Raw genomic sequence first — 13,166 nt, 5'->3', positions numbered from 1 at the left:
TAAGCAAGTACAGTATCTGGCAAACATGATGTGTAGATGCGTATGCAGCAGGCACTTATATTGACATGACGTGTGATGCACATAGGTTCACATGACACGCCGAACACATATTTTGACATGACAATCCACACACGGCGTTATGTCAAGCTTTGCATCGCGCGCCCTCGAAAAAGAAGTCTACGGCCACCACTGTGATAAGCACACAGCTGGTGGAAACCATTGACTTCCATAGTAGGATAAACAAATACTATGAAAGTATTGTGATAAATGATGAAAAAGATATTTTGATAAAATATGGTCAGCACAGAGGGTTCCCATTGAATTCCATAGGATTAGTTTTTCCTACTGTGGAAGTCAATGGTTAAAACATCTTCTTTTGTGGTTATCAGAAAAAGAAATGTATACAGGTTTAAAACAGCATGAGGATAAATACATTTTCATTTTTGGGTGAACTATTCCTTTAAGTGAATTACGATTTGCCCTATTCACAGTTAAGAAAAAAATATCAAAGTAACCACTGTTTTATTGCAGAGATACATTGCATAAAAAATAAGTAAAAAAATTTTAATGCATGAATGCCGTCTTTTTATGCATGAATGTCATTTTTTTGTGGTAGACAGTAGACACTGTGCTAACTGTCAGGTTTTTGCTATCAGGTACGTGGAACGGGAACACTAAAGTGGCTGTGAAGACCCTAAAGCCCGGCACCATGTCTCCAGAGTCCTTCCTGGAGGAAGCACAGATCATGAAGAAACTACGACATGATAAACTAGTGCAGCTCTACGCTGTCGTTTCTGAGGAGCCCATCTACATCGTCACTGAGTACATGGGCAAAGGTCAGATGCTGTTGCTAATGTAATAAGGAAGAGGAGGAGAATTTACACCATGTCCTAACCAGACGCTAGAGTGTTATTCCAGTGACAGGCATTTTGACGCGACACAATTAATCACAAAACGCAGCCAATCAGAGCAGTTTTTCTCAGTTTCTGTACCCTCTCGCACTGCAGCTAAAGAGCAAACCCACATACAGAGCATCTCTCCGCTTTTTATGATTTTCCATCTGAAACTTGAGGGATTTGTTATATATTTCTGCTTATAAATGTTTACTCAGTCTCTCCTAATCCACGTTTGATGGTTAATATTCATAATGCAGAGAACTTTGTGTAGTCGAAGCTGTCAGCAGTGACATTACAGAAATTGAAACATCACGACATCCCATCACGCCCGGTTATGACAAAAAGGTAGCTTTTAGCGCGTGTTGCGGCGACGCGTGTAGATAGGACATGGCGTTAGAGTATTTAGCACAGTTGAGACATTAGAAGTTTTGTTTTTAATTTTTGTTTTGAAGTTGAATTGTTGTTTGGTATGTAAATTAATTTATGTGGTGGTTTTTGATTTTCTATTATGATTGTGTCATTACCATGAAGATATTTTTTTAGAAGAATGTCTCCTTCATTGACGAAGCTAACGTGTGCATCTGGTATGTTTTAGGAAGTCTTCTAGATTTCCTGAAGGATGGGGAGGGACGAGCTCTGAAGCTGCCAAACTTAGTTGATATGGCTGCTCAGGTACAGCAATACAGTATATACTTCACTACACTAAGAATGATGCCTCTTTTTCTTAACTCTTTCCCCGACAGCCAGCGCCAGCATTTGATGATTTTCAAAAAAGTTGAATGTCTTCCAGAAAATCTTCTTCTTTAAATATATAAACATACAATATGTAAGGAATAATTGACGACGGGCCATTGAATTATAAGAAAATAATGCACACCCAAGGCGGTAATGCCGTTACACCGTAGGTGTGCATTATTTTCAAATAATTAAAGTCAATTATTCCTTACATATTGTATGTTTATATATTTAAATAATTATTTAAATGGTTATATACCATGGTTACCACAAACATTGCTCTGGTGCCTATAAGACATTTGTCAAGTTAGGTGTGCGAAAGGTGATATCGAAAATGCATACCCGTGGAACATTTCTCAACCAATCAGAATACAGCATTTAACAGACCCGTGGTATAAATCAAATCTTCATTTGTTCTCTTTTTATCAACTCTCAGATATGGGTAGGTTTCTTTAAAGGTGCAATGTGTAATTTTTAGAAGGATCTCTTGAAAGAAATGCAAAATAATATACAAAACTATATTATCAGTGCTGTATAAAGACCATTATAACCTTAGAATGAGACATTTTTATCTACATACACCTAGGGTCCCCTTACATGGAAGTCGCCATTTTGACAAACTTTTTTACTAAGTTGTCTCTGACGTTGAAATGTTTGTCTTGTGGTGGCTATCGTAGCTTCTTTATGCATTTCAAAAGCGAGGGTTGGGCAGTGGACTGAGCCATTGGTTGCAATTCGTCACCACTAGATGCCACTAAATTTACACACTGCACCTTTAAAAATACCAAATTTTGAGCAAAAAGCTGATATGATTGCATTTTTGTGAAGTACTTTTGTTAAAGATCAAATCCAGAGTGATGATCAAAACATACCCAAAGTTTTTACTGTTTTTGGAGTCATAAATGCTTTAGTGTTTTATAAGTTGAGAAAAGAGCCCCATCTAGTGGATAATAGCGCAAGATGGATTGCCGTAAAAACTCATCATTGGCAGGGAAGCATTTTCTCTTAATTGATGAAATAACTTGTCAATGGTAAGGAAAGAGTTAATTTACTTTTGTTTAGTCTTTTGATAAATTCAGTACTACCGTATGTCTGAAAAGCCTCTACCAGCATGAATTTATTAGTCATACAAATCTTAATAAGGGTACACTTTAATGTGGCTTACATGTTATTTTTGGGGGGTCAGTGTACTTCCTGCATACCTCTATCATATCCTTATTATTATTATTTCATGAGAATAATAACATGACTTTGCAGATTTAGTATTTTCACTGTGTGTGTGTTTAGGTGGCTGGAGGTATGGCCTACATCGAGAGAATGAACTATATTCACAGAGATTTGCGCTCCGCTAACATTCTGGTGGGTGATAACCTGGTGTGTAAGATCGCTGATTTTGGCCTGGCCAGACTTATTGAGGACAATGAGTACACAGCCCGACAAGGTGAGAAACATGCCTCACTAAGAAGAGTTATTCCTCCACAGATATCTGTATTTCATGCTGCTGATAATAACCTACATGTTGTGTTTGGGTGCTACTGTCTCAAATAGATGTCCTGAAGAAATAGGTCACACCCAAAAAAATGTAAACATTTTTCATTATTTATTCTCCCTCTAGTCATTACAAACCAGTATAGGTTTTTTTATATTTTTCAAATTTTGCCATGTTATGCTTAAAATATTTTAAGTGGGATAATGTGTGCAACATTGAAAAAACACTAAAAGGCACCATGTGATGCTGCTTGCAGTAGATGTTTTAAAAAATAAAATGATAACCATGGACCAGCATGAAAGTGTAAAAAAGCTCTTATAATTTACTCATCCTCATGCCATAGTAGTAATATTTCTGCATTTGAAATTATTTCCTTACAGAGGTATTAGTGTAGTAGAAAAACAATAGAGCCATTGATAATGATTTCCACATTCAAATAATAGCAGTGTGAAGTTTAATTAGAAAATGAGTTCATTCTGTGAAAAAAACAGCTAATTTGTATCCTTTATTAAGAAAGAGGGGAAGCAAATGTTTCGCCCATTGTTTTAAAATATATCTGCTGATGAATGTCTATGTAAAATTAACCATTCCATTATTGCTTAGAGGAAAAACACAATTTGATTATACATTTCCCCTCTCAAATCAATCTACAGCAAAGTTTAGGATGCTCAGCTAAAATGATCTCAAATGCTTTAAGGCTTAGTCCACACAGACACGCACAAACCCGGTATGAAGCGCTGTCAATAGCATGCCAAACCAATAAATGCTGATATATCTATTACCATAAAGCCATGTTGGCCAATCAGAAGCCATTGCAGAGTTTCCGCTCGAGTTTCTTAAAATTCACCCTGGCAGAAGTTTTCATAAAAGTTCAGTTTTAGGCACCTCATACTGAGTTTGCATTTGGACGAATGGCTAAACCGCATAGAAAAAGGTAGGGTTTTGAAAATACTTGTGTAAATGTGGACAGGGTCTAAGAAAGATGAGTTAACTATGAGAAAATGTAAAATTTTTGCGGAAACAATTCCTTTAAAGACACGAAATGGCATTTACACACATTGATTTAGTTCAATTAAGTCAACTTTTATTTGATTTTGACAGAATATTCCAAAATAGTGCAAACATTTTATTTAATACCTTTGTTGTTGTTTTGTTTCTTCAATTTCTGTATTTCAGGAGCTAAATTTCCCATTAAGTGGACGGCTCCGGAAGCGGCTCTGTATGGGAAGTTCACCATTAAATCTGATGTTTGGTCTTTTGGAATTCTGCTCACAGAGTTAGTGACTAAAGGCCGAGTGCCATATCCAGGTAAACTCTACAAACTGCTACTCCACGGCACGGTTTCAAAGACAAGGCTTAGCTAAAGCCACGACTAGGCCTTAGTTAAATTAAGATGTTTAAGCATCTTTTATAAACTTGCCTTAGAAAAAGATGTTACTGGAGTGTATCTTGAGACAAATCAATGACACTTGTATAAGATCTATCAGTGCAAGTTATTTTCAGTTGAGTCTAGAGTCTAGGTCTAGCCTTAAGCCTTGTCTGTAAAACTGAGGGTTAAGTATATAGCATTTCATAAAAAAATTAAGTAAATCATAGCGGAAAATATGTACTGTATGATCATAAAGTGAAATAACACCAGTTTATTGTTCTCTATGGAGTGCTCACTAGATGTTATGTGAAATTACAAATGTAATCTTGAAGTTTAAACTACATTTATACTAAACAATATCGAAACAAGATTTAGGAGTTATTCATTTTAGTCATTCATTCATTAGTTATCATGTAAAAATATGCACACTGTATTTGCCATTGATCTGCTCTCTAGAGCACTATTATTTAGCCTGACGTTGTCATACTCAATTCTAGTCAGAATTTGAGTCTGATACCGCTCCATTGAGCTAAAATTGTGAGGCGTGTCTCAACCGAAAAATTCCTCTCCACTCAATTGGATAGATGACCAATCAGAGCAACGGAGTGTGTGACGTATGTTGAAATGACGTCTTTGGTAGCCTGACCGAACTGCTAGTAATTTCGCTACAATGATACTAACATCATTGTGATTATACTAAGTATGAGTTAGCGAACGTACATCAACACATACTATGTTTACAACATTTCATTTATATCACAACATTAAGTATTTACTAAGTCATACAGTAAGACTATCTCTTACCATTTGTACGTTAGGTGAACTTCATCCACGACGATAGCTACCCATTACGTTGGCTTGAAAAATATCGGAGCCTAGCATGTCCCTCCACTTATTCAGCAGTCACGTTTCCGGGCTTCCGGAAAGAAGCTGGCAACGACCACTAATTATATCCATCTCGTCGTGCACGCCGAGTTGCATTGCCGTGATACGCATTTCAGTTGCTTCTTTAACTTTGTCCTCCATAAGTGCGACCAACTTTTGCCGAATCACGTAGGAATGATGGCGAAAACATAAACAAATGCCATGATCGCGTTTCTCTGTTCCTCTTTTTAAATCAAAGCTCTGTCGATATCTTTTAGAACAGACTCAATGTCAGAATCCACACATCTGAATTCTCCAGCGGCGAATCTATAAACAGATTCAACACGCGCGCTCTTTGGTGACGTGGTTGATACGTTACTGTTGATCATCTGTCCATCATCGTATAAAGCCCGCCCTCACAATTTGATTCGTCGGCCAGTTTTGGGACTCGCATAGTAGCTCCTCAACGGAAAAACGCCAGACCGATCTTCCCGTTTTTCAAAATGTGGTGGGGGGCTAAGATCGGCTGGCACCCAGGCTAACTATTATTATCAACCATTAGAAAATCTGTATTGGCTGACCACTAGTAAAAACCCTAACTCCTGCCAATTTTTCCAAAACTATTCACTTGTCATAGAAAAATACAATGGGTGGGAAATAAATCTTATTGCATCATCAACAGATGTTTTCAGGTGTTCTTCTCTAAATGCAGTCCCACGAGGTGATGATGAATTCTCTTGCTTTATAAGTCTGAGAAGGTTCTGTTATATGATCTCATCTGATCCTCTTTGCCCTGCCGCTAAAGTTTCAAGAAGATTTAGCTGTTGAATGACATTTTAGTTGTCTTTTCAGCCCTCCCAATATTTGTCACAATTTCACTTTGCAACATGTGATTTCATATACATGTTGTTTGCTTTTTAGTAGCGGTTCTGAAGTGGAGTGTTTCTTCAAGTTGCCATGCAGTTTCTAGGTTGTTTTCTGGGTCAACAGAGCCCTATGTCTTTATAATATTCTGGTCCCATATGGATTAAGTCAGGCCTTTAGTGTCAATATTCATATTTTATATCAAATAGGTTTGTTTTCACCCATTGCATTGCCTACTATCTGGTTTTAGCTAGTTTAGCTGGTGAAGCATGCTGATTTAGAGGGGGGTTTTGGCCACTTTTTTGCTGGTCTTAAAGGGACACTCCACTTTATTTGAAAATATGCTCATTTTCCAGCTCCTGTAGAGTTAAATATTTGATTTTACCTTTTTGGAATCCTTTCAGCTGATCTCCCGGTCTGGTGCTAACACTTTAGCATAGTTTAGCACAGTGTTTCCCATACATAGGCTCTACTTGGGCGCTGCGCCCAGGTAAATTGCGACCCGCCCAGGTAAAAAAAAATCACTTTACGAATTTCCATATTTTCTGCACTCGACTGGATGACCCGTGTTTTGGAGAGAGAGAGAGAGAGAGAGAGCGCGAAAGATAGAGCGCGAGAGAGAGGTGGGGGTCGGGTGACCGTGAAGATGATGCACGCGTCATAAACTCATCATCCAGCGCGGCAAACTGGATCAACTGCAGCAGCACATACGGAGCAGCCAGGGAACACACTGCGACCAAAATGGTCCCATATGCTTATGTGCATATGTGTTTATAGCATCTAAGTTGGCTTCATTTTGCGTGCAAGCACGTTGTGTCTCTCCGGTTGAGTGTCCGTTCACGTGCTCTCTGTTTCTCAATGAATTGGGCGCGACGCGAAGCAACCTCAGTGTCACATTGTATCCTTTCATGTTTCTGAACTTGAGCAGAGTTTTACCATTAGAGGTCTTTCTTCACTGAGGACGCGGGACCCGTACGGTTCCGGGTTTATATTTTAAATGGTCAGATGGGTCCGGGTCGGTCCTAGTTCATTACTTCGGGTCCCAAGTCTGATTAATATTGTGTGTAAAACCCGAGTCGATCGGAGAACGGCCGTGAGCGCTACCGCGCTAAAGCTCGAGTGCTGTTTTAGCGTGCCTCCGGTTTCTATGGCGATAGCAACTGGCTCTTGTCACGACCACGCGCCGCTTCATTTTCTTTATCCCATTTTTTAATCTTACTATTAATAGACAATATCTTTACTAAAATCTAAACAGTTTGCACAGAGATTGTAGCAAAAAGCAGTGCTAATACTGAATGAGCAAAGCTCTAGCTGACTCAGGATATAAAAAACGCAAAGCTGTAATGTAAAGTCTGTCATCGGGACAGCAAGTAGACTTTTAAATCTGAAATAATTAGTGGATTAAGCTTTTTTTAATTGGCAAAAGAGAAATAGAAAGCAGAAGCAGTAAAAGTGCCTATCTTATAGAAGTTATTAACTTTATAACATCAGTCACATTTATAATCTATAGACCTGCACTGTCTATTAATATACTGTACATAGTATTGTATATAATTGAGTTTGATAAAAGGGGTCATCAAATTGCTTCATATATCAGTGCAAAAACATAAAGTGTTTTCGTGGTGCTTTGACAAACAGTGTCAGCTTTGTTTATGGCAAAAAAAGTTTGGGGTGGTTAGATTAATGAACTATAATGTGAAATTAATATGAATGTTTTATAAATCAAAGTATTGTGTTGTGTCACACATTATTAGTTCTTTGTTACATGTATAGTAGACCATTTTTTGTCGGTGGATAATAATGATCGCCCTTTTCACCAGCTACCACCACAAGTAAATTTCAGATCTGTGGGAAACACTGTTAGCATAATCCATTGAATCTGATTAGACCATTAGCATTGCGCCGAAAAATTAACAAAGATTTTCGATATTTTTCCTATTTAAAACTTGACTCTTCTGTAGTTACACCGTGTACTAAAACCGATGGAAAATTAAAAGTTGTGATTTTCTAGGCAGATATGGCTAGGAACTAAACTGGTGTAATAATCAAGGACTTAGCCGCTGTAACATGACTGCAGCAGGTGCAATGATTTTACGCCGTGCCCGAAAATAGTTCCCTTGGTAACTTTTTAATAGCTGGGGACTATTTTAAGGCAATGCGTAATATCATTGCGGCCCAGAGATCGGCTGAATGAATTCCAAAATGGTAAAACTCAAATGTTTAACTCTAGGGGAGCTGGAAATTTAGCCTATTTAAAAAAAGTGTTGTGTTCCTTTGACTGCTCTGGTTTTAACAGATTTAAGATGGTTTTCAGCTGGTAGCTGGTTTATTCAGGTCCATGTGACTCCAGTGGGTTCATTTGTATCTATAGAAGTGAAACAGTATGTTTGTAAGGGAAAACATTTCTTTGACCGTATATAATGATCGATAAGTTACGCTAAAATGTAAACACATCTGGATCAAAATGGAGGCACGCCAGTTCCACGTCAGTATGTAAAACAACACTTCATCTAGATGATGTTATGTTACATACTACCTTGCGGGTGTGCCGCCATTTTTTTTAACCCACGCACGGGTCAAATTTGGCCAATGTTAATTGCTGCTAATTAAAGGGTTCTTGGGTTCTCCAGGGTTAAATGCAACGCATCGATCATTAAATGCACTGAAAATATGAATCATTTTCTCCCACAAACATATTGTTTCAGTGCATAAGACATATATTAGCATAGTCCTATGGATTTCTTGCTTTTGAAGTTTGCTTTTGCTGTATGTAGGTACCAACGAGATAGCAAAAAAGTTCAATAGAAAGTGGTCTAAAATGTGCATTTAGGAGTTAGCTTTTGTGTGTGAAATAATATATTGAACACATTGAAACTTTAAATCCTTATACTGACAGCCATGCAAAGCTGAAACATACTTCTTCTGTCTTATTGAGTTTTCTGTTATTGTTGGTAGGTATGAATAACAGGGAAGTACTGGAACAAGTGGAGCGTGGTTACCGGATGGCGTGCCCTCAGGACTGTCCCAGTTCTCTACACGAGTTGATGGTTCTGTGCTGGAAGAAAGATGCAGAGGAACGGCCCACTTTTGAGTACCTGCAGGCCTTCCTTGAGGATTACTTCACGGCGACCGAACCTCAATATCAGCCTGGAGACAACCTCTAAACCCAGTATCCTGGGCTTACCCTGATCTCTCCCTTCCTGGGGTATCCTGTATGCCCCCTCCACTGACCTCCTGTCTGTTTGGAGGCAGTTACCGCTTCATGAGTTCAAACAAACTCCTGTTATTTCCTGTGGCCTCATACCCTAGTCGAAACCAGAGAAGACTGAATCATTTGCACAGATTTTTTACAGATGAGAAAGCTGGGGTTCGAAGCAGAGGGAATTTTTGGTAATGTTGGAGGGAGATGGCGTGGAAAAGCTTTTGTTCAGGGATGTGACCATAACCATTATAGTGATATGCCTGTATTCTGTGTAAATACCAGATGTTTGTTATTATTTTTATTCATGTTTGGTTTATTCTTTGTTATATCCACTCATTTTTGTCTTGTTTGATGCCTGCCAATGCACAACACTTTCATGTTTCATGTCTTTGTGTCTGCTCATAATGTTTGGGTTATAAGAATGTATGTCATTTATTTGTTCTCTCATCTGCTTGTGAGATTGCTTCCCAGGCAGAAGAATTCGAATTCAAAACGTCTTTTCATATTATAGATGGTTTGAAATTCTTCAGGCTTAACCTGCTAGAGAAATGTATCTTATTTCTCTTTTATTTCTTCAGTTTTTTTACAATGCTTAAAATGATGAGCTCACTCTGTGTTAATCTGTAGAAAATTTGTGTCCTCTTCAAAATATTAGATCTTTATGTAAAACAAAAGTTATTTTACGCATAATGTTTTTTTAGGCCAAATTGTATAAACTGCCATATGTTAGCATATATCCACTTCCTCGTTGTTGGAGAAAATACATCATTTTGAGTTTTTCGAGGTACCAGGTATATAACAGTATTAAACCAAATAGAAAGGCATCATGGCACATCTGATTATAATGTTTTCAATATATTCTATAGACGAGGATGCCTTATATAATTCATTTTTGAAAGCAGCGCAGATATGTTATTTGCTGTCTATGATGGTGGTTCTCAACTGGTTGCCTCAAGATATAATACATTTATGAATGCCCCAACACACTATCAAAGTAGTTTATTGTCTTCAATTCAATTATTATCCTTATTTATTAAACATTAACATTTATTATGTTGTTTATTTGTAAATTATTGACTAATTGTTTTGTTTTTTTGATGAATATGTGTTTTCAGCAGCCAATAACTAAAACATTTGTGTTACCATTGCAATTGAAGCTGTTTTTAAAAGAGTTTGGGTCATAATCTTTTTACATGATGTAGTTTTGGTCATGATTTTTCAGGATAACTGAACCTGTCAGTACTGAAATATGCCTGATATGGCTTATACCAAACCTATTACTTACTTTGTTGGGAACAATGCAAAGCTCAATATGACCACTCTGGCGACAGAAGTCCCGCCTTCCAGGTAAAAGAACCAATCATCATTCGATACAGACTGATGATTCTCTGCGGCAGGGACTTTCATTGTCAAGTAAGGCGCTGTCAAGTTAAGACCAAGGTGTTGTATAGTGCAATTAGGGCTTAAAAAAAAAAAATTATGGTATAGTTGATGTCAGGTTTAACATAAATAACAACATGCAAAAAAAATGTGTAGTTTCAGCACATGATTTCGGGGTTATCTATTTTTCTTTATTCAAGTAGATAGGACATTAGTCTTGCACGACTAAAATAACTGCCCGGAGGCATTGCAAACATGGCCTCCTAGCAGCGTGACTTCCCTAAAGAGACTTTACTTCTACCAAGTGACCAGAATATGTTGCCATAATATAGAACAGAATATATGGATATGGAATATACAAAATATATGTTTGGACATGAGATGTTAGACTAAAGGTTTAGTTGCATTTTATTGTTTAATATTTTTATTTCACTGTTCAGTTTCTTTCAACCGCATGCCCTCTCCTCTTAAAACTCCATCCTCCATGATGTGCCCAATAATAATTTTCACTGTATTCAGAGCTTAGACCGTCACAGAGACACATATGACTTTAAGATGTGACCAGTTGAGAGCCACTGGCCTACAATATCCCAAAACGAATTTTAATTTTCTTTTCTTTTTTAAAGTATGATTCCATTTCAGTGTTTAGTCATTAAAAATTCACTGTGTTATCTCTAAAACTCCCTTGTGTTTATTACCGTATATGACATTATGGTGCCTTGGAAGCCGGTCTGAACCAGTTTCCCTAATATGAAACATCTGTAAAGTCCTTAACTAACTTGGCAGGGTGTAAGCAAAGCAGCTGCTTTTGGTTTCAAACACAGCCTCACGTGACACTTTGATTGCTTTTCCAAAGTTTCTCATAAATTCCTGCTTGCCATACTGTATGTGAAGGTGGGAGAATCGGATTCCATTTTCCTGAAGTTGCCCTGACAACCAGTCCGTCTTCATTTATCTCAGTATCCGTGCTATTTATTGGGTTCCCCATCATAAGACTCCTTTCTTATATGTATTTATTTTATCTAACATAGATTACCTGTTATGTGTTTGGAATAAGGCATTTTGACATAGTTTTCCTATAATTATACAGTGGTCATGGTTATGTTTTCTAAACCTGTTTATTGAGTTATGCATTTGGTTTAGCCTTTCACATTTAAATGATCTCTGCCACCTTTTTAACATGCAGTTTTGTTAACTCGTTTCCCATTTGGAAATAAAAAGTACAACATTTTACACTCTTGACAAGCTTTACTCCTCTTATTTTACAGATCACATCCCTCTCTATAGGTGAGTTCTGTGTTTTTCCTAAAACTTCTTCACACATAGTCCAAGACTGAAATATTGCAACATAAGCAAATTACTTATTAAAGCAACACTAAAGAGTTTTTGCTCTTTGCTCCCCCTACAGGTTGGAAGTGGAATTGTCCATTACCACTGTCGTAAATAATTTAGCCTACTGCAGCAAAGCTGGCTTTGATTGGAATGTGAAAGTGCCATTCACACTGTTTCGAGTGGATGGACGACTGAAACTTTTTTTGGAAATGTTATTTTGAGGTTAAAAAAAAACCTCTTTGGTGTTGCTTTAAAGGTGCTGTAAAGGATTTAGGTGTTTTGGTCCTACCAACTTCAACCATGTGGCCTCTAACAGGGCCGTTTCTAGGCAAAGGTAAACTAGGCAGTCGCCTAGGGCGCCACCAGCTGCAGGGGGTGCAAAAGAATGCTTATACATTTTGACTGCTGACTTGAATGAGTAAAAAAAGCACTATTGCAAAATAAAAGATCAACTCTGAATGTTGCGTGTTTAACACAGAATGGACAGCAAAATATTTTACCAGCATCAGGAAGAAAGTGGTATGTGTGATTTACCCAAAAGTATTGCCACAACTGGCTTTCCAACATATTTTTTTATGATAATTGATATGTTATAATGAACAAGCAATGCACTTGTGATGATTTGCCCTTAAGTAAATGAAGCATGATTAAACTATATTGAACAGATTAATTTGTAGTATAAACCACAAATGTACCTACAAATGTTCTCACCATAATAACAATGGTATTTTATTTGTAGTAAAACTATTATAATATATTTATTGTTAATAAATGCTAAAATCATGGTTACTACAAAAATAAAGACATGGTTAATTTTCCTCAAAATGATAACTGTAAATATGGCTCACAATTTATATGAAATGAGAGTTGTTGTCTTGAGAGTGTCTTTCTATGGTAAATATATTATTTTGATTGTGATGTTTACTTTAGAACTGTAAATGTGATGTGCACAACAGCAGAGGTACAGTTTTTTCCAAAAAAATTTAATTGCGTTAACTAAAATCAGAGTAAAGATAAATGTATAACTATAGAGTG

At 37.2% G+C, this 13,166-nt stretch overlaps 1 protein-coding gene across 5 annotated transcripts in view; it reads left to right on the top strand.

The window, feature by feature from the left end:
• The window catches only part of fynb (FYN proto-oncogene, Src family tyrosine kinase b), a 72,826-nt gene extending 60,788 nt beyond the window's left edge, over window positions 1-12,038 (top strand). For all 5 annotated transcript variants that reach the window (XM_065263781.1, XM_065263779.1, XM_065263776.1 and 2 more), the window contains 5 exons: window positions 657-836; window positions 1,492-1,568; window positions 2,919-3,072; window positions 4,297-4,428; window positions 9,173-12,038. In XM_065263781.1, coding sequence (XP_065119853.1) covers window positions 657-836; window positions 1,492-1,568; window positions 2,919-3,072; window positions 4,297-4,428; window positions 9,173-9,381 — 752 coding nt within the window. In that variant the 3' untranslated portion in view covers window positions 9,382-12,038. The remainder of the gene's footprint in view (window positions 1-656; window positions 837-1,491; window positions 1,569-2,918; window positions 3,073-4,296; window positions 4,429-9,172) is intronic.
• Window positions 12,039-13,166: the final 1,128 nt, after the last annotated feature.

Source organism: Paramisgurnus dabryanus, chromosome 12, assembly GCF_030506205.2.
Source record: "Paramisgurnus dabryanus chromosome 12, PD_genome_1.1, whole genome shotgun sequence".
Taxonomy (NCBI): domain Eukaryota; kingdom Metazoa; phylum Chordata; class Actinopteri; order Cypriniformes; family Cobitidae; genus Paramisgurnus; species Paramisgurnus dabryanus.
The sequence above is the reverse complement of the archived record's forward strand: the minus strand, read 5'-3'. Positions and strand labels throughout refer to the sequence as shown.